General features: G+C 56.5%; 1 protein-coding gene across 1 annotated transcript in view; it reads left to right on the plus strand.

The window, feature by feature from the left end:
• The first annotated feature begins 7,236 nt into the window (after positions 1-7,236).
• ATG2A (autophagy related 2A) overlaps positions 7,237-20,155 on the plus strand; it is a 23,018-nt gene continuing 10,099 nt past the window's right edge. The window contains exons 1-24 of the mRNA XM_011942554.1: positions 7,237-7,522; positions 10,270-10,432; positions 10,532-10,684; positions 10,841-10,943; positions 11,363-11,498; positions 11,626-11,724; positions 12,343-12,439; positions 12,517-12,681; positions 12,783-12,923; positions 13,470-13,707; positions 13,791-13,938; positions 14,037-14,129; positions 14,558-14,713; positions 14,828-15,071; positions 15,390-15,486; positions 15,610-15,769; positions 16,864-17,006; positions 17,089-17,228; positions 17,314-17,498; positions 17,947-18,097; positions 18,226-18,425; positions 18,542-18,622; positions 18,889-18,995; positions 19,082-19,174. Coding sequence (XP_011797944.1) covers positions 7,352-7,522; positions 10,270-10,432; positions 10,532-10,684; positions 10,841-10,943; positions 11,363-11,498; positions 11,626-11,724; positions 12,343-12,439; positions 12,517-12,681; positions 12,783-12,923; positions 13,470-13,707; positions 13,791-13,938; positions 14,037-14,129; positions 14,558-14,713; positions 14,828-15,071; positions 15,390-15,486; positions 15,610-15,769; positions 16,864-17,006; positions 17,089-17,228; positions 17,314-17,498; positions 17,947-18,097; positions 18,226-18,425; positions 18,542-18,622; positions 18,889-18,995; positions 19,082-19,174 — 3,464 coding nt within the window. The 5' untranslated portion in view covers positions 7,237-7,351. The remainder of the gene's footprint in view (positions 7,523-10,269; positions 10,433-10,531; positions 10,685-10,840; positions 10,944-11,362; positions 11,499-11,625; positions 11,725-12,342; positions 12,440-12,516; positions 12,682-12,782; positions 12,924-13,469; positions 13,708-13,790; positions 13,939-14,036; positions 14,130-14,557; positions 14,714-14,827; positions 15,072-15,389; positions 15,487-15,609; positions 15,770-16,863; positions 17,007-17,088; positions 17,229-17,313; positions 17,499-17,946; positions 18,098-18,225; positions 18,426-18,541; positions 18,623-18,888; positions 18,996-19,081; positions 19,175-20,155) is intronic.

The raw sequence follows: 20,155 nt of genomic DNA on the forward strand, positions 1-20,155 counted from the left end.
CCCCCCGCCCGGCCCGCACCTCCCCGAGGGCTGAAAGTGGGGGCTGCGTCAGGAAGGCCCGGGGCCGCTGGGAGATGTAGTCCCCGTGCCGTTTAAAGTGAGCTGCCAGACCAAAGGGGACACCCTTGAGGGCAGACTCTGGGGTGAAGGCCGAAGCTTTTGAAGCCAGAGAGCAGAGTGGGATGGGCTCTAGCTGGGGGCGGGAAGCGTGGATTCTGGAAGCGAGGCAGAATAGGGAAAGAGGAGGGCTTAGGAGTTTGCACCAGAAAAGTGGGGTGATGGCAGGACAATGACAGGAAGGAGTGGCAGCGAGCTATGCCAGGCCCACAGATTTGGCCTGGGCCTTCTATGCCCTAGGCCATCCCCCTAGGAACCTCACCCTCACCCCAGAACCAAGAGACACTTCAGAAACCCCTTGGAAACCAGCACTGGACTAGTTAAATGTCTGCGAGGAGTCAGTGCTTGCTGGGAGGGGTGTGGTGCACCCAAGGCTGCTGGGAAATGCAGTCCATCCTCAGGCCTGCAGTCCCCCTCCCCTCCCTTGCTGTCTATGGTGACATCATGGTCTCCGGTTTAAAGGGCCAGTCCTGGAGTGGCAAAGCCCGAGAGGAGGTTTTCTCCTGGAGCTGCCACCTCATCCCAGGCAGCCTGGCCTTCCCTGATGGACCTTTCAGCCCTGCTGAGCCCTAAGATGTGCTGAGTGGGACAGTGTCTCTTGCTCAAAATCCCACTGCTGGTGTGCCAGGCAGGGGTGGGAGTCCAGGAGTTCGGCATGCTGACCAAAAGTTCCCAGTCTGCAGTCCTGGGCCCCCTCCTAGGATCCTGGACCCCAACACTCTTTATAGCTCTGAACTCCATCCCGCTACACTGCTATGAAATCTCCACTCTGAAATGTTGCCTGGATAAGCAGCTGATCCATGGTGAGCAGCAGGAAAGTGTGATGAGACCAGCTAATGAGGTTGGGGAAGAGGCTAGGGGCCTTTTCAGAGTCTGCCCCATCCTGCTTTGGGTCTTGGTGACCACTCAGTGATCCACTGGAACCGCCCAGCCATCCTCCCGGAATGGCTTGCAGAGGAAGCCTGGGTGTGCAAGAGGTGCCCACCTACCAAAGCAACAGAAGACAGAGGCCTGCACTGAGGGCCGCAGTTCACCAGGCTGGGGTCCAGGACTCCAGCACTGGAGACCCAGCAAGTGCTCTGAGAGGAGAAGCGCCTTGCCCAGAGTCACACAGCGTGTCATCAAAAGTTGGGGCCAGAGGGCAGGCCTCCACCTCCCAGATGGCTACAGCCCACCTCCACAAGCCCCCTGGTACCAGTTCCCTGGTCTCAAGGCTAGACTGACCACACAGGACTGGTGTTTTATATAAAGGAAGTGCTAAGGCCAGGTGTGATAACTCACACTTGTAATCTTGATACTTTGGGAGGCTGAGGTGGGAAGATCACATGAGCCCAGGAGTTAGAGGCTGCAGTAAGCTGTGATTGTGCTGTCGCACTCCAGCCTGGGTGACAGAGACCATGTCTCAAAAATAAAACAAAAAACAAAAGTGCTCCATTTGAGAGCTGGGGCACTGAAGAGGAGGGGAGAGGCATAAGACTTTGGAAGAAAAAAAATACTTTTTTTTTTTGAGATGGAGTCTTGCTCTGTGGCCTGGGCTGGAGTGCAGTGGCACGATCTCCGCTCACTGCAAGCTCCGCCTCCCAGGTTTACACACCATTCTCCTGCCTCAGCCCCCCGAATAGCTGGAACTTCAGGTAACTGCCACAAAGTCCAGCTAATTTTGTTGTATTTTTAGTAGAGATGGGGTTTCACGGTGTTAGCCAGGATGGTCTTGATCTCCTGACCTCGTGATCCGCCCACCTCGGCCTCCCAAAGTGCTGGGATTACAGGCATGAGCCACCGTGCCTGGCTGAAAAAAAAGACTTCTGAAGTGGTGGCATTTGAACTGGGTCTCGAAATAGGCACAGTGTCACTTAGGGGTGTGCAAGGTTGAACATTCTTTTTTTTGTTTTTGTGATAGAGTCTCACTCTGTCACTCAGGCTTGAGTGCAGTGGCACCATCTCGGCTCACTGCTGCAACCTCTGCCTCCCGGGCCCAAGCAGTCCTCCTGCCTCAGCCTCCCAAGTAGCTGGAAACACAGACGTGCAACATCATGCCGGGCTAATTTTTGTTTTTTTGGTAGAGACAGGGTTTCAACATGTTGCCCAGGCTGGTCTCAAACTCCTGAGCTCAAGTGATCCATTTGCCTCAGCCTCCTAAATGCTGGGATTACAGGTGTGAGCCACTGCACCAGGCTTTTTTTTTTTTTTTGCAGTGGCGTGATCCTGGCTCGCTGCAACCTCTGCCTCCCGGATTCAAGCAATCCTCCCACCTCAGCCTCAGTCCCAAGTAACTGGGACCACAGGTGCATACCACCACTCCTGGCTAATTTTTTGTATTTTTTGTAGAGATAGGGTTTTGTCATGTTGCCCAGACTGGTCTCTAACTCCTGGGCTCAAGTGATCCTCCCACCTTGGCCTCCCAAAGTGCTGGGACTACAGGTATGAGCCACCATGTGTGGCTTTTACCACAGTTTAAACGAAATGCATTACATTGTGTTATATGCAACAACAGATATATGTTCAAAACAAAAAAAAAAAGTCACCCATTTTAGTTGTACAATGTATAGATGAAGTTCCATGTATTTATAGATGAAGTTTGTTTTTTGAGGTGTGTCCAGATCCCCCTGTTCTCCTGGCTGCCCCTGAGCTACCTAAAGGAGCTTCTCTGGCCTGGACACCCAGTTCCCTGCCATCTGCCTGGGATCTCCTTCCTCCAGCTCCACCCAGCCTTGAGGGATGGCCGCTCTTCCTCCATGAAAGCCCTTCCCTCTGATCTTCCTCCATGAAAGCCCTTCCCTCTGATGAAATCCAAGCTCTCCACCCAGGACAGAGTCAAAAGCCACAGTCCCCAGGCCACCTCCGTGATCCGTTTCTCACAGAGAGGATGGGCCATCCATGGGGGAAGGGAGAGACTCCTTCAAGGCCCCTGAGGCCTAAAGCACACAGTTTCCCTGATGAGTTTTCGCCTAATCTAAGGTGGGAAGGATGCACCCAGGAGCTCACCCCTGGGCAAAGCCTGGCCCTCCCCGTTTTCTCTCTATGGGGAGGAATCCTGGCCCCAAACTTCCCCAGACCTCTTGAGTTGACTGGAATCCAGTTGTCCAGTAGAAGAAGTCCCTAAATGCAGTGGCCAGGGCCAGTGTATTTGTTAGAACTGCTGGACCTAGGCCAGGTGCAGGGGCTCACGCCTGTAATCCCAGCACCTTGGGAGGCAGAGGCAGGCAGACTGCTTGAGCCCAAGAGTTCAAGACCAGCCTGGGCCACATGGTGAAACTCCATCTCTACAAAAAATAGAAAAATTAGCTGGGCATGGTGGCATGAGCCTATAGTCCCAGCTACTTGGGGAGGCTGAGGTGGGAGGATTGCTTGAGCCCGGGAGGCAGAGGTTGCAGTGAACTGTGATCATGCCCTTGCACTCCAGCCTGAGCAAGAGTGAGGTACTGTCTCAAAAAAAAAAAAAAAAATTACATATAGAACTGCTGGACCTAAGGCTGGGCGTGGTGGCTCACACCTGTAATCCTAGCACTTTGGGAGGCTGAGGCGGGCAGATCATGAGGTCAAAAGTTCGAGACCAATCTAGCCAACATGGTGAAACCCCGTCTCTACTAAAAATACAAAAATTAGCCAGGCGTGGTGGTGTGCACCTGTAATTCCAGCTACTCAGGAAGCTGAGGCAGGAGAATCACTTGAACCCAGGAGGTGGAAGTTGCAGTGAGCTGAGATCACACTATTGCACTCCAGGCTGGGAGACAGAGCGAGAAAAAAACAAAAAACAAAAAACTGCTGGACCTAAAGTGGGGCTTGGGACTTCGCTGCAGAATGCCCCATGGGGTTCCCAACACCACCTTTCCTCCCAAGAGAATATCATCCCCTTTACTGTGCCAGGATTTTTTGCTTACTCCTTTAGCTCCTCCTCCGAGGCTAGGTTGGGGAATGACTGTCTCTGGAGTTGGTTTTCTACGGAGCTTGTCTGGGGAAGTATCTTTGCATCCTCTCAGTCCTATCTGATCTTCTGCTGCGGCACACTCACGGCACTGGGAATTGGAGCTCAGGAATGGTCCTGCAGGCACCAACTCCTAAGAGATGGACGTGCCCACCAGTTAAGTTACAAGAGAGAGATGTGAGGCAGATGTGTTTGCTCTCTTCCCTCACTGGAGGAGAGCAAACTCCCAGAGTGGCTCCAGGGGCCTAGAAAGGACAACTTTTCTTGGACCAAGAGAATATCCCCTTCTATCCCCACCGCCTTTGGCAGGGAGAAGTGGTGTTTTTTCTTTTTTCTTTCCTTTTTTTGTTTTTGAGATGGAGTCTTGCTCTGTCGCCCAGGCTGGAGTGCAGTGGTGCAATCTCGGCTCACAGCAACCTCTGCCTCCTGGGATCAAGTGACTCTGGCCACCTCAGCCTTCCAAAACTGCTGGGATTACACGAGTAAGCCACCGTTCCTAGCCTCTTTTTTCTTTTTATGATTTCTGAATCTTAATGCTTTTTCATTCATTCGCTCCACAGCACTTAGGCACCTAGCCTTGGTCTCCTCTCCCTTAAGAATGGGGATATTAATAGAACCTCCCTCATGAGCATATGGTGAACAGCAGAGCAGATGAGATCGTGCACGTAAAGTAACAAGCCCAGGGCCTAGGACATCACACAGGCTTAATTCATGGTGGAAATTATATTTACTATTAATTTTTTTTTTTAGACAAGATCTCCGTCTGTCACCCAGGCTGGAGTGCCACAGTGCATTCATGACTTCACTGCAATTTCAAACTCCTGGGCTCAAATGACCACATGTACGCATCACCACGCCTGGCTTATCTTTTGAAACTTTTTTTTTTTTTTGTAGACACAGGGATTCAGCTATGTTGTTCAGGCTGGTCTCAAACTCCTGAGCTCAAGCAATCCTGCCTCAGCCTCCCAAAGTGCTAAGATTACAGGAGTGAGCAACCCAACCTGGTCTATTATTATTAATACAATAATCAGTTGGTGAGTACAATAATCAGTTGGTGAGGCCTGCCATGGAAGAAGGCAGAGCTCTCGATTCCTTCCACAAGCACTTTCTGTTTTTTTTTGAGACGGAGAGTGCAGTGGTACAAACTCTAGGCTCACTGCAAGCTCCACCTCCCAGGTTCACACCATTCTCCTGCCTTAGCCTCTCGGGTAGCTGGGACTGCAGGCGCCCGCCATCACGCTCGGCTAATTTTTTTTTGTATTTTTTAGTGGAGACGGGGTGTCACCGTGTTAGCCAGGATGGTCTCGATTTCCTGACCTCCTGATCCGCCCGCCTCGGCCTCCCAAAGTGCTGGGATTACAGGCGTGAGCCACCACGCCCGGCCCATAAGCACTTTCTGAATGGCTGTCCTCTCAGCCTGCCTCCCTGAATGGAGCCTGTTCCTTCCTGGTAATGAACTGTCTCCACCTACTAACTCAAGCCCAGTTACAGAGGATAAAACTGAGGGTCACAAGAGGAGAAGAAACCACCCATGGGTGGGACTGGAACACAGGTCCCTGCCCTGTGGGCCAGGGTGGTTGCCCTTGCTTCGGGCTGAGTTTTGGCATTAGAATTTAAGAGTCCAGCTCCCAAGTAAGATTAAAATGGAAACACAGGCTAGGCGGGGTAGCTCACACCCGTAATCCCAGCTACTCAGGAATCCTTTGAACCCAGGAGGCGGAGGTTGTGTGAGCCGAGACTGTACCACTGCACTCCAGCCTGGGCAACAGAGTGAGACTCCATCTCAAAATAAATACATAAATAAATAAAAATAAAATAGGAACATAGGCTGGGCGCGGTGGCTCATGCCTGTAATCCCAACACTTTGGGAGGCCAAGGCGGGCTGATCACCTAAGGTCAGGAGTTCGAGACCAGCCTGACCAACACAGTAATTAGCCGGTGTGGTGGCTCACACCTGTAATCCTAGCTACTCCGGGAAGCCCAGGCAGGAGAATCATTTGAACCCAGGAGGCAGAGGTTGCAGTGAGCCAAGATTGTGCCACTGCACTCCAGCCTGGGTGACAGAGCAAGACTCCCTCTCAAAAAGAAAAGAAAAGAAACATAATTATCTATGGCTGTTCCTGAAGTTGCCCATGATGTAAGAGGTTTTGTGTGGCCGCCCCCTACAGAGCAATGGTTGGCAAACTTTTTCTGTGAAGGGCCAGAAAACAAATATTTTAGGCTTTGCAGGCCTCTGTCTCAAGTACTGAATTCTGCTCTTGTAGCAAGAAAGCAGCCCTGGACAGAACTTAAGCAAATGAGCATGGCTGTGTGACACCAAAACATTATTTATAAACACTGGAATGTGAATTCCATATGATTTTCATATGCCATGAAATGTTCATTCTTCTTTTGATTTTTTCCCTAACCATTTAAAAAACATAAAAACCATACTTAGCTCAAAAACAATGCCCCCCTGCTTAAAGGAGGCAGAATCCATTCTTTGATTTTAGGACTAGAGATATGAAAAGCTATTATTATTCCAGAGAGGTGCCTAAGGCCTGATCCACGGCAGAGAGAAGGGAGGGTCAGTTAATCTCCCGCTAAGCATCCCGGGGGGGTGAGGAGGGAAAAAAAGACCTTCCTTGGTGACGGACTTAGAACCTTTATTTTTGTTTGTTTTTGAGGCAGGGTCTCTCTTGTGTCTAAATCTCTTTTCTTACCTGTAAAGCGGTGGCAATAATCCCTACCTTGAACGATTGTTAAGAGGGCTCAATGAGATAAAGGGTGGTAAAGGATTTTGCAGAATGCAAATGTTTACTCACTTAATTGTTTCCACAGATGCGCGCTTAAGATCGCGCACTGAGTTTATTCCTCTGGGGAAGGCGTCTACGAAGTTTGATGGGACACTGTCCCTTTAAATCCTCCCCAACCACTTTAAGTGGTTGGACGAATCAGCACATGCGCATTCCTTTGCGGGGCCGGCACCTGGAGCAACAGCCTTCCCAGAGCCTGTAGAAGGAAGGTTAAAGGTCCGCCCACACAGTACTTTACGCAAGCGTAAATCATGATTGAGGGCACTATATCATGCAGAGAGCCCAGTCCCTTTTTCGCGCCCGAAGGCTCCGCCCCGCACAGCCAATCAGTAGGCCTCACCCTTTGTAATAGCCAATGACAGTGAGCGTAGGGGGCGTGGCTGGGCGTCCGGGGGCGCGGCCTGGCGCCTAGAGAAGCGGCGGGGCGAGCCGGGGGCTCTAGTGAACAGCGGAGCCGGACGGGGATCGCCGGCGGGCGGCAAGCGGAGGCGGCCCGGCCCCGGCGGTCTCCGAGATGTCACGATGGCTGTGGCCATGGTCAAACTGTGTGAAAGAGCGGGTCTGCCGCTACTTGCTGCACCACTACTTAGGTCACTTCTTCCAAGAGCACCTCAGCCTGGACCAGCTCAGCCTCGATCTGTACAAGGGCAGCGTTGCCCTGCGAGACATCCACCTGGAAATCTGGGTGAGAAGCCAGGCCCGAGGCCAGGAAGGTGCGGAGGGCGGGAGCGCAGCGACCTGAGGCTCCCTGCGGAAAGATCGGGCCGGGGTATCAGGCACCGGGCGTAGAGAGGCCAGGGGAATCTTGCTCTCTCCAGGCGTCAGAGGCACCCCGGCTGGCCGCTTCAGTTCCTTACCAGAGCCAGAAACTGAGCGGGAAGGGGTTTCCATCTCCACGGGAGGAGAAACTGAGGCTGGAGAGGGCAAGATCACCTGTCTGGAGAATGCAAGACAAACTCGTCGAGTTTGGGGGCTGAGTTAAGGAGGGTGGCCAAGGAGGGGCTGGGGAGGGAGCGTAGGAACCGAGTTGGGCCAGGGCAGTGACAGACTTGGGCCTGTGCAGCTGGTCGGGGAAGCTGGTAGGGGTCCGGAGCCCTGGCGAGGACACCTGTGGATCATGTGCCTTGACCTCTTGACCCCATGGTCCTGGGCCCCTAGGTGGGATCAACAAACCACCGGATGTGCATGTCAACAACCGCGTCAGCACCAGTGTTGATCAACACCTCGTGTGCCTGGGTCACTGCCTACTTCCTGCTTTTGGGAGAGTGGGATGGGCTAAGTGGGTGTCTAGGGAGGGACTGGATGGCCCCCACCCGCATCTCCCACCCACCCGCCGGGGTCAATGTCCCTGCCTGGAGGGGGACCCTCGAGGAAAGGTCGGGAGATCTGGCTTCAAGCCTGGAGGAGGCCAAGGGAGATGCCAGGGAGGCCAAGAGGTGTGAGGTCGGGGTCAGAGACTTGAGGCTGGGAATGGTGAGGAGCCCTGACTCACAGCTCAGCTGACCTGGGGAGCTTTGAAGGAGCCACCAATTAGAGGCGCGTCCTGGTCAATCCACCAGGTCCAGAGCAGCAGGGGTGGGCATGGAGGGAGGGACTTCTCAGTTTTGTGGCTGGACGCAGGGGTCTGCTAATCTGGATGGAAGAGCTAGGCTTTGGGGTAGGCCAGGCCCTGGTGAGCAAATGCGGGGTAGGATATTGGGGGCACCTCCCAGTGGCCTGCTGTCTGTGAATTATGGTGTAGGAAGCCCTCTCTGACCTCTAACCTTAGCTGCTAAGGCTGGCCTGAAAGACGGCCCAGACTTCTAGGCTGCCCCTTTTTTATTTTATTTTATTTTTATTTTTATTTTTTATTTATTTATTTTTTTTTTGAGACAGAGTCTTGCTCTGTCGCCCGGGCTGGAGTGCAGTGGCCGGATCTCAGCTCACTGCAAGCTCCGCCTCCCGGGTTTATGCCATTCTCCTGCCTCAGCCTCCCGAGTAGCTGGGACTACAGGCGCCCGCCACCTCGCCCGGCTAGTTTTTTGTATTTTTTAGTAGAGACGGGTGTCTCGATCTCCTGACCTCATGATCCGCCCGTCTCGGCCTCCCAAAGTGCTGGGATTACAGGCTTGAGCCACCGCGCCCGGCCCTTTTATTTTATTTTTATAGAGACAGGATTTCGCTGTGTTGCCCAGGCTAGTCTTGAGCTCCTGAAGCGATCCTCCCACCTCAGCCTCCCAAAGTGCTGAGATTACAGGCGTGAACCACCATACCCAGCCCTAGGCTTCCCTTTTTTACTTTCAGCTCCAGAAAATGCACCTACTCGTGTTCCCTGCCCTCTTGTTGGGGATTGAATTGGCTTCTCTAGGGCCCTGGTGGAATGCAGGTGCTTTCTTGATAAGCAGCCTCTCCTCCCAGCTCAGCCTGCAGACCCCACCTTGAAGGCCCCCAAAGAAGCTGAGTGCCTAGGGCCTCTGAAGTGGCCTGAAGAGAGAGAGGCCCGGATCGCAGTCTCAGTCCCTGTTGTATGCTGGGTGACTAGATTAGTTCTGTCTCTAGGCCTCAGTTTCCCGAGCTGTGGGTCTCTGGGTGAGGAATTTGGACTCCATCTGCTCTGCCATGTGCTTTTTTATTCTTGGATCCAACCAGTTTACTGAGGCCCTTTCTGGGTGGCATCTGGGGTCATGGGGGAAGCAGATGGGGTACAGCCCTCAAGGAGCTTCCAGGTTGGCAGGGGTACAACTCCGGCATGGACATTTTAGCCAGGGGCTCAGCCTTGTGCCTCACAGAGAGGTACAGCTACACTAGGTGTTTGGGGTTGAGGGGGGGTCTCATCTGGCATCAGGTCAACCCCTCTCTCCTGGACACTGTCCCTTTGAACTCTCCTCACCCAGGGTGAACATGGGTATTCCAGACTCTGCCAGACACGTACCCATGTTGTCCTGTGCCTGCAACACACCGCCTTCTACCAGCGCCTAGCCCCCCTCCCTTTATTCTTCAGCTTGCCCCTCCTCTGACAGACCAGGCTGGGTTACGCGTCTTCCCCATGGCCCCCTCGCCAACCCCCAGCACCTGCTCACCTCTCAGTTTCATCCTAGTTGCCCTGAGTCCCTGGCTGGAGCCTAGCTTGGCTGGGGAATGAAGACATTTTATTTACCCATCTAGTCTCAATGTCAGCATGTAGAAAGTACTCAGTAAATATTATCTTGAATTAAGTGGTGAGGGAAACATTTGCTCTGGCTTGAAAGATTAGGCATCTTTGGGTGATGGGGTAGGGGGGGGACTGGCCTGTAGCAGGGGACAGCATGAGCATAGGTAGGACCTTGTAGATAACACGTGGAGGGACGGGGCAAGCCAAGGGTGCTCTCCAAGGCACCATGGCCAGGTAAGCCTGTGCCAGCCTGTGGGATTTGGGGTTTCCCTGAGCTGGTTTTGTCCCTTGCTTGCTCCCAGTCTGTGAACGAGGTGCTGGAGTCGATGGAGTCACCGCTGGAGCTGGTGGAAGGCTTCGTGGGCTCCATCGAGGTGGCCGTGCCCTGGGCTGCTCTGCTCACCGACCACTGCACAGTGCGCGTGTCTGGCCTCCAGCTCACCTTGCAGCCCCGCCGGGGTCCAGGTGAGGGCAGGGCAGGCGTGGGGCAGGCAAGTGGGGAGGGCCAGGGTGTCCAGGACCTGACTGAGCCAGCCTGCCTTGAGACCCTGTTTCTCCCTACAGTGCCAGGGGCTGCCGACTCACAGAGCTGGGCCTCATGCATGACCACAAGCCTGCAGCTGGCCCAGGAGTGTCTGCGGGACGGGCTACCAGAGCCCTCTGAGCCACCACAGCCCCTGGAGGGGCTGGAGATGTTTGCCCAGACCATTGAGACTGGTGAGCAGGCCCCTCCTGGCCACCCTGTCCCCTGCCCCTCCATGGCACACAGGACAAGGGCTCCAGACAGCGGCATGGCCACCTGGTGCCCAGATGGGAAATTCCGCCTCCCTTTTGCTGCTCCACTTGACCTGAGACCCCTCCCCGACTCCTCAGTGCTTCGGAGGATCAAAGTGACCTTCTTGGACACTGTCGTGAGGGTGGAGCACTCTCCGGGTGATGGGGAACGTGGTGTGGCTGTGGAGGTCCGTGTGCAGAGGTAAGGGCAGGGTGATCTGGGGTGGACTGGTGTGAAGAGGGGGAGTGGGAGCTGCTGAATGGTCCCCACCCACAGCCTAGGTTCCTGGGAATAGGCAGGGTGGGTCTGGGTGGGCCTCGGTGGTGGTAGGGCTGGGGAGGTGGGCTGCATCGTCAGCCCGGACTGGTGTCCAGAGGCCGGGTGATACAGGCCCAGAGTGGCCGAGGCCCCAAGAACCGAGTTAGATGCTGAGGGTCTGAGGAGCAAGGGCTGTCCTGAGCCTCCGAGCTGGACATGGCGGTTCAGGACGGCCTTGGTAAGATGGGGCAGTTGTGCAGGCCAGCCTCCCTGACCCCGTGCCGCTAGAACAGAGCACTGTGTGGAGAGAGGGGCTTCAGGCCTGGGGTGGCCAGGGCACGGGCTGACCCTACACTCTCCAGACTGGAGTACTGTGACGAGGCAGTGCGGGATCCGAGCCAGGCGCCGCCGGTGGACGTGCATCAGCCGCCTGCCTTCCTGCACAAGCTGCTGCAGCTGGCAGGGGTCCGCCTGCACTACGAGGAGCTCCCCGCACAGGTGAGTGGGCTCTGATTCCCACAGTCCTTGTCTTTCCCTTGAGCCCTCTGACCCCCCTCCCATCCTTCCTGACCATCTCTGACTCCATTTTCTCAACCTTCCCCTCTTGTATCCTCCCACCTCCCAGGAAGAGCCTGCAGAGCCCCCCTTGCAGATTGGCAGCTGCTCAGGGTACATGGAGCTGATGGTGAAGTTGAAGCAAAATGAGGCCTTCCCTGGCCCCAAGGTGGGTCCCTAGGCTCCTGGGGAGGAGGATAAGTACCCCATCTCAAGATTCCTCCTCCTCGGCAAGGCTGATTATCCACAGACCAGAGTAGGGATATCAAGTGGGAGATTTGCTTCCTTCTTGGCAGCTAAAGAAACTGAGGCTGTAGGCCAGGCGCAGGGTTCACGCTTGTAATCCCAGCACTTTGGGAGGCCGAGGTGGGTGGATCATCTGAGGTCATGAGTTCAAGACCAGCCTGGCCAACACGGTGAAACCCCGTCTCTATGAAAAATACAAAATTAGCCAGGCGTGGTGGCGCATGCCTGTAATCCCAGCTACTCAGAAGGCTGAGGCAGGCGTATTGCGTGAACCCGGGAGGCAGAGGTTGCAGTGAGCCAAGATTGTGCCATTGCACTACAGCCTGGGCAACAAGAGCGAAACTCCATCTCATAAAAAAGAAAAAGAAAAGAAACTGAGGCAGAGAGGTCAAGTTGTGGCCCGGTTCATACAGCTAGCTGGTAACAGAGTTTAGTTTGGCAGCCAGCATCCTGCTTTCCCAGGGCAAGGGCAGGCGGGTGGTAGCTCTTAGAGGAGCTGGGTGGTGGGCCTAGGCTCCATGGCTGCCCCCTTGGCCCCCAGTTGGAGGTAGTGGGACAGCTGGGCTCCCTGCACCTGCTTCTGACCCCGAGGCAACTCCAGCACCTTCAGGAACTGCTCAGTGCCGTGAGCCTTACAGGTGAGGCCTCTGGGTGGCATGGGGCTGGGGTGGCTGGGAGGGCCAGCCAGCCCAGACTGAAGTCTCCTCCCCTGCAGACCACGAGGGCCTGGCTGACAAGCTGAACAAGAGCCGCCCGCTAGGTGCCGAAGACCTGTGGCTGATTGAGCAGGACCTGAACCAGCAGCTGCAGGCCGGGGTGGTGGCTGAGCCCCTCAGCCCAGACCCCCTTACCAACCCCCTTCTCAACCTGGATAGCACTGGTGGGTGTGGAGTCGGACATGGTTGGAGGGGCAGCTAGTGTGGGTGCAGGAGCCTAGGGGCTGGGGCCGGCTGTCCCTGACACTCCTCACTTCACCCACAGACCTCTTCTTCTCCATGGCGGGCCTCACAAGCAGTGTGGCCTCAGCCCTCTCTGAGCTCTCCCTCTCTGATGTAGACCTGGCCTCCTCTGTGCACAGTGACATGGCCTCCCGCCGGCTCTCTGCCCAGGCCCACCCAGCTGGTGAGTTGGAGCACCCTGGAGGTACTCCAGGGACAGGAAGGACTGGAAGAGGCCTTAGTGCTGTGGGATGTCAGGAAACCCCAGCGATGCCTGGATATCTTCCATCTGTGACTTGGTTCCCTGGGGACCAAACGAGGTGGGAGCTGGTGATATAGTGGACAGAGCCCAGGTTTTTCAGTCACTGATCTTAGTCAAGCACTTAAACTCTCTGAGACTCAGCTCCCTCTTCCATAGGAGGAGAATGGTGAGATGGGCCTTTGCCAGGCTGTATATTTGGGTTCAGGTTTATTGAGAGCTTATTGTGGGTGGGTGCTAGGCTGGGTGCTTCATCACATCCTATCCTTCCAGCACCCTGTGGAGGGTTCAGTTGAGCCTGGGCAGAGGGCCTGGCCTACTGGAGGCACCGGTGTCACCCCTGCCTGACCAAGCCTTCTGCCAGAGCCACATGGTGTGGCAGACTTGGCCTCCCAACCCCCAGCAGCCATTGCTCCACCTGGGGTACCCAGAATCTCTTGGGAGCCCCTGGTGAAGCCTCTGTCCTCTCAGGCAAGATGGCCCCCAGTCCCCTCCTGGACACCATGCGCCCTGACTCGCTGCTGAAGATGACCTTGGGGGGTGTGACCCTGACCTTGCTTCAGACGTCTGCCCCATCTTCCGGACCACCTGACCTCGCCACGCACTTTTTCACCGAGTTTGATGCCACCAAGGATGGGCCCTTCGGTTCCCGAGACTTCCACCACCTTCGACCACGCTTCCAGAGGGCCTGTCCCTGTAGCCATGTTCGGTATAAGCCCGAGGCCAGGGCCTGAGGAGAGACCATGGGAGTCCCCTAAGTGCACCTTCTGATGCCTGTCCTCTTTCCCGCAGGCTAACGGGCACAGCCGTGCAGCTGTCCTGGGAGCTACGGACAGGCAGTCGGGGTCGGCGGACAACCAGCATGGAAATGCGTTTTGGGCAGCTCGAGGTGCTGGAGTGTCTATGGCCCCGGGGCGCCTCTGAGCCTGAGTACACAGAGGTGAGGGCAGAGGCAGAATGTGTGTGAGGCGGGGTCTGGAGGTTTGGGTGGCTCTGGGGCCAGGCCTGACCCTGTGTGCCTCCCGGCTCCCACCGCAGATCCTGACCTTTCCTGGTACCCTGGACTCCCAGGCCTCAGCTCAGCCCTGCGCCCATCTGCGCCACACACAGACCCTGCGCCGTGTGCCTAAGGTAACCCACCCGCTCCAGGTCACCAGGCTGTCGACTGCTCCCCATGGCGTGTTGACCCCACCCTGGCCTCTACCATGGCCTCCTCTGCTGCCCAGCCCTGTCTTTTCCCCTGTGCGCCACACCTCACCATGCCGGGGCCCTCAAATACCTGCCTGGCCCTTCCCATGCCAGTCTCTTAGCCTGGTCATGACCTTGCCCTGTCTCAACATGGCAATCCCTGCTCGGCCTCTGTGGCTAAGAGAGGCGCATCTCGGGCGGCTTTTATAAATAAACAAGCACACTGTGTGCACTGGGCAAAGGTGGGGCAGGCCTCCTCAGTGCCCTCCTGGCCCCTGCTCCAGCTCTTCTCCCACTACCAGAGAGGGCCTTCCTGTCCCACACGTTGAGTGCCACTCAGCCCTCACTGACCTGAACTCCCTCGCCCTCAGAGCCGGCCCCGGCGCTCAGTTGCCTGCCATTGCCACTCAGAACTGGCCCTGGACCTGGCCAACTTCCAGGCAGACGTGGAACTGGGGGCCCTGGACCGGCTGGCTGCCCTACTGCGCCTGGCCACCGTAACTGCCGAGCCTCCAACTGGCCTGCTGGTGAGAGGCCCCGCCAGGGCCAGGCCGGGGTCGGGTACAGGGCCTGGGTTCTTCGGCTCTTGGTCACAGTGGGAGGGGCTCTGACGGCAGCTCTGAACCCGAATCCTCCTGCAGACAGAGCCCCTGCCGGCAATGGAGGAGCAGACAGTATTTCTGCTCTCCGCACCTCGGGCTACACTGCGACTGCGCTTCCCCATTGCTGACCTGCGGCCTGAGCGGGACCCCTGGGCGGGCCAGTCTGTGCGGGCTGAGCAACTTCGGCTGGAGCTGAGTGAGCCCCAGTTCCGGTCAGAGCTTAGCAGTGGGCCTGGCCCCCCAGTCCCCACCCGCCTGGAACTCACCTGCTCCGACCTACATGGTAAGAGCTCCCTGAGTGACAGAACCTGGGGCGAGAGGCCTGGCTTCTAGGAGAGGTGGGCTTGGGGCTGTGGAAGGGGCCCAGTCACAACCCGAGCAGCCCCTAGCCCAGGCCTTTACTAGCTCTTGGGGTCCCAGCACTGCCGGTCCCTGGCCTACTTGCCGACAGGTAGGGTAGACCCTTTGTCTCTGTCTTTCTCTGCCCACCACAGTGTGTGTGGAGTCGGGGGCACAGCTCTGAGCCGACCTGGGCATTGGGGAAGAAATAGGAAAAGTCAGCAGTGATGACGGCCCCCCCTACTTCCCTGTCCCCCTTTAGGTATCTATGAAGATGGAGAGAAGCCACCTGTCCCCTGCCTGCGTGTCTCCAAAGCCCTGGACCCCAAGAGCACTGGGCGCAAGTACTTCCTGCCCCAGTAAGTAGGGGCTCTGGACGGGGCCCAGGAGAGGAGGGTTCTACTGCTGGGGGTGGCAGGGGGCCAGTTTGGAATCGGGTGCCGGGGGCCCTGTAGGCCAGTGACAGGCCTGTGCCCCGGCAGGGTAGTGGTGACTGTGAACCCCGAGTCCAGCAGCGCACAGTGGGAGGTGGCCCCGGAGAAGGGAGAGGAGCTGGAGCTGTCAGCGGAGAGTCCATGTGAGCTGCGGGAACCTGAGCCCTCACCCTTCTCCTCTAAGAGGACGATGTATGAGACAGAGGAGGTGAGGCTTGGCCCTACCTCTTCCCAGGACCCCCTCCTGCCCACTGCCCGGGTTCCTGCCACAGGAGCCACCTGTGTGGCTACGGGCCAGGGCAGCACGACCCCATGGGGTGGGCATGAGCTGACCCAACACCAGTGAGGATTTCGGCTCTTCCATTCTTTCCAGCCAATCAGAGTCTTTCTGAAAGGGCACTGGTGAGGGTAGGCCCCGGGGAGCATGGGTCCTTCACTGGAAAGATCAGGTCCCACCCCACCTGAACGGTCGACAGCACTGTCCACTTGAAGAGGCAGTTAAGGGCCAGGCTCTGCCAGTTGGTGGCTGTGTCACCTTGGGGAGTTACCTGACCTTGAAGAGTTACCTATAAATGAGTTTCCTCCCCTGGAAAATGGGCACCATGACCTGTCTCTCTTTTTTTTCTTTTTTCTTTTTTTTTTTGAGATAGAATTTCCCTCCGTTGCCCAGGCTGGAGTGCAGTGGCATTATCTCAGCTCACCGCAACCTCCGCCTCCCAGGCTCAAGCAATTCTCCTGCCTCAGCCTCCTGAGTAGCTGGGATTACAGACGCCCACTGCCACGCCCAGCTAATTTTTATATTTTTGGTAGAAACGGGGTTTCATCATGTTGGCCAGGCTGGCCTCGAACTCCTGACCTCAAATGATCAGCCGCCTCAGCCTCCCAAAGTGCTGGGATTACAGGTGTGAGCCACTGCGCCCGGCCTAATTTTGTATTTTTAGTAGAGATAGGGTTTCACCATGTTGGCCAGGCTGGTCTCGAACTCCTGACCTCAAGTGATCTACTCACCTAGCCCTCCCAAAGTGCTAGGATTATAGGCATGAGCCACTGCGCCCAGCCTAACCATGTCCTGTGTCACAGGCTTGCTGTGGGGATTAAAGGAGTTAACATACCTGAAGCCCTTAGAACAGCACATGTGCCATCAGCACCGTATCCGTATGGCTATCATGTATCCCCAGCAGAGAAGGGCTCCTATGAATGAATGAATGATGAACAATAGGAGGGCAGGACTGAGACCAGAGACAGGCCCCAGCCAGCGTCTCTAAGATGGCCCTCCTGCTCTTTCCACCTCACCCTGTCCAGATGGTGATCCCTGGAGACCCTGAGGAGATGAGGACGTTCCAGAGCCGGACCCTGGCACTGTCTCGCTGCAGCCTGGAAGTGATCCTGCCCAGTGTCCACATCTTTCTGCCCAGCAAGGAGGTCTATGAGAGCATCTACAACAGGTGGAGACGCGGGGCCAGCGGGGCAGGGCGGGACACGGGTGGGCCTGGCCTCCCTTACCTGCCGTCCACCCGTCCATGTCAGGATCAACAACGACCTGCTCATGTGGGAGCCCGCAGATCTGCTTCCCACCTCCGACCCCGCCGCCCAGCCCTCTGGCTTCCCCGGCCCCTCAAGCTTCTGGCATGACAGCTTTAAGATGTGCAAGTCAGCCTTCAAGTTGGGTATGAGAGGTGCTTGTGCTGGGCTAGAGGGAGGACCCCCAGGTCTGGGACGGGCCAGGCTAGCCCTCCCCGGTCTCCTTCCCAGCCAACTGCTTTGATCTCACCCCAGACTCGGACTCGGATGATGAGGATGCCCACTTCTTCTCAGTGGGGGCATCAGGCAGCCCACAGGCCCCTGCCCCTGAGGCCCCAAGTCTTCACTTGCAGAGCACCTTCTCTACACTAGTGACAGTGCTTCAGGGGCGGATCACAGCCCTCTGTGAGACCAAGGTGAGTGCAACCCCGGGCAGGTGGGTCCCAAACTTCAGAGCTCCCGTTGGTGGCAGAGCAAGACCAGCACGAGCAGCTCCAGGTCAGGAATGTGGACAGCAGGAGGCCTAAGTGGGCAGTGCCAGCCCACCCATGCCAGCCTGCCCATCCTATCACAGCCCATCAGCTCCTTCTGACCCCCTGCTATATGTAAAGCACCATGCTAGGAGTCGGGATGGGCATGGCGCACCCACCATTCCCACTCCAAGGAGGCAGAGTGGGCAGACCCGGCAGAGATTATTTTTCTCCTGGCAGAAGAGGCAAGTGCCATCCAGGGCCTCCAGCAGTGTCCATGGTGGAAACTGGAGCTGACCCCTTTAGGCCAGGGCTCCAGGAGCCGCCAACCCCCTGAGGGTTTGAGGGACGCTGAGTGCAGCTGGGGAAGCCACGCTGTGTGCTCCTTCTGCAGGACGAGGGTGGCAAGCGGCTGGAGGCTGTGCACGGGGAGCTGGTGCTGGACATGGAGCGTGGCACCCTCTTCAGCGTCTCCCAGTACCGTGGCCAGCCGGGACTCGGTTACTTCTGCTTGGAAGCTGAAAAGGCAACACTCTACCACCGAGGTGTGAGGCTGGGGCAGGTCACCGCTGGGGGCCAGGCTGGGGGTGGAGGGCGTTCAGGATGGAGGTGGGCCCTGGGTGGAGTGGGTAGCCAGTCGGCTTGTCAGGGGGCTCATGAGACCCTTCCCCAGCGGCCGTGGATGACTACCCGCTGCCCAGTCACCTGGACCTGCCCAGTTTCGCTCCCCCGGCTCAGCTGGCCCCGACCATCTACCCATCGGAGGAAGGGGTGACTGAGCGGGGAGCCTCGGGCCGCAAGGGCCAGGGCCGGGGCCCCCACATGTTGTCCACTGCTGTGCGCATCCACCTGGACCCCCACAAGAATGTGAAGGTACGGGCTTGCCTGCCAGCCACCCCTCCTGCTAGCCTGGGCTGCAGCCCCGGTGCGCGGTGGGACCCCGGTGCGCGGTGGCCTCCGCACTGCCCTGACTGCACCTCCACCCTCAGGAGTTCCTGGTGACACTGCGGTTGCACAAAGCCACACTGCGCCACTACATGGCCCTGCCCGAGCAGAGCTGGCATTCCCAGGTGAGCACGGGTAGCCTGGGAAGTCACATGGCCCAGTGACTCTGGACTTCTGTTTTGGGCAAGCAGGTCTCTAGGTGGGAGGAGGCCAGTGGGAGGAACATGGACTGGGCCACAGCTGACCTTGGCCGGAGCTCTTGGGCAAGGGGTGTGGGAGACAGCTAGTGGGCAGAAAGTGAGGTGCCAGGCAGGGGCCAGGGCAGGGAGGGGTTAGAGGAGGGAAGAGGCCACCTGATCCTCACTGCCTCCTCCTGCCCTGGCCTCTGAAGCTGTTGGAGTTCCTAGACGTGCTGGATGACCCCGTGCTGGGCTACCTGCCCCCGACGGTCATCACCATCCTGCACACACACCTGTTCTCCTGCGCCGTGGACTATAGGTACTGGGCTGGGAGGGCCAGGGGCTGGGGACGGGCATGGGCTCTCAGGTGTAAGGAGCCGTCGCCAGCCCGAGTATCACCCCCAGGCCACTCTACCTCCCTGTGCGTGTCCTCATCACTGCGGAGACCTTCACTCTGTCCAGCAACATCATCGTGGACACCTCCACCTTCCTGCTCAGGTATGCAGGCCGCCCCGCACCGGGCCGACCCACCCTCGCCAGGCCGATGCTGGCCGCCAGCTGTGTGTCCTCTGGCACTCTCAGTTTTAATGTGCACTCGGGTGATGGTCCCATTCTCAGGAATGTGGATTGTTTCTGCCTTCCTGGAGGGCAGTTGGACCCTCCTGATCAGAGCCTTATAAGCATTTGTGCTCTCTGACCTGGTAATCTCACGTCTGGGGGCTGTCCTAGGACATGAGAATAAGCGAGGTGGAATTTAATGCTTATGTAGTGTAAGTTAAAACAGTCAAAACGTATTGGTTTTAGATACGTTTAGATACACAACCCGAGCAAATAAGCATGGCCCCCCAGCAGGTGGAAAACCATGCAAGGATTAAGGTGAAACTGAAGAATCACTTGGAAATACAACAGGATGGAGGGCATGGTGGCTCACGCCTGCAATCCCAGCACTTTGGGAGGCCAAGGCCTGCGGATCACAAGGTCAGGAGTTCGAGACCAGCCTTGCCAATATGGTGAAACCTCGTCTCTATTAAAAACACAAAAATGAGCCGGGGGTGGTGGCAGGCACCTGTAGTCCCAGCTACTTGGGAGGCTGAGGCAGGAGAATCCCTTGAACCCGGGAGGCGGAGGTTACAGTGAGCCGAGATTGCACCACTGCACTCCAGCCTGGGCGACAGAGCGAGACTCCGTCTCTAAATAAATAAATAAATAAAATAGAAGAAGTTGCCACAGTACAGTGTTTACTCAAGTGACATAGGATACAGGATACACACGTTTTGAAAGCAGTCTATGAAGGCGTGTTTATAGATGTCCTGCGTGCAGCCGTGGAGAGAAAGTTTGGAAGGCGATGTGTATGGTGGTTTTCTCAGAATTAGGGATTAGGAATGATGAATGATTTTTATTTTCTTTATTCTAAAATATCTTAAAGGAGTTTTCATTATGTTACCCTTAAAATAAGGACTTTTTTTTTTTTTTTTTTTT

Source organism: Colobus angolensis, unplaced genomic scaffold (assembly GCF_000951035.1).
Source record: "Colobus angolensis palliatus isolate OR3802 unplaced genomic scaffold, Cang.pa_1.0 Scaffold21, whole genome shotgun sequence".
NCBI lineage: Eukaryota > Metazoa > Chordata > Mammalia > Primates > Cercopithecidae > Colobus > Colobus angolensis.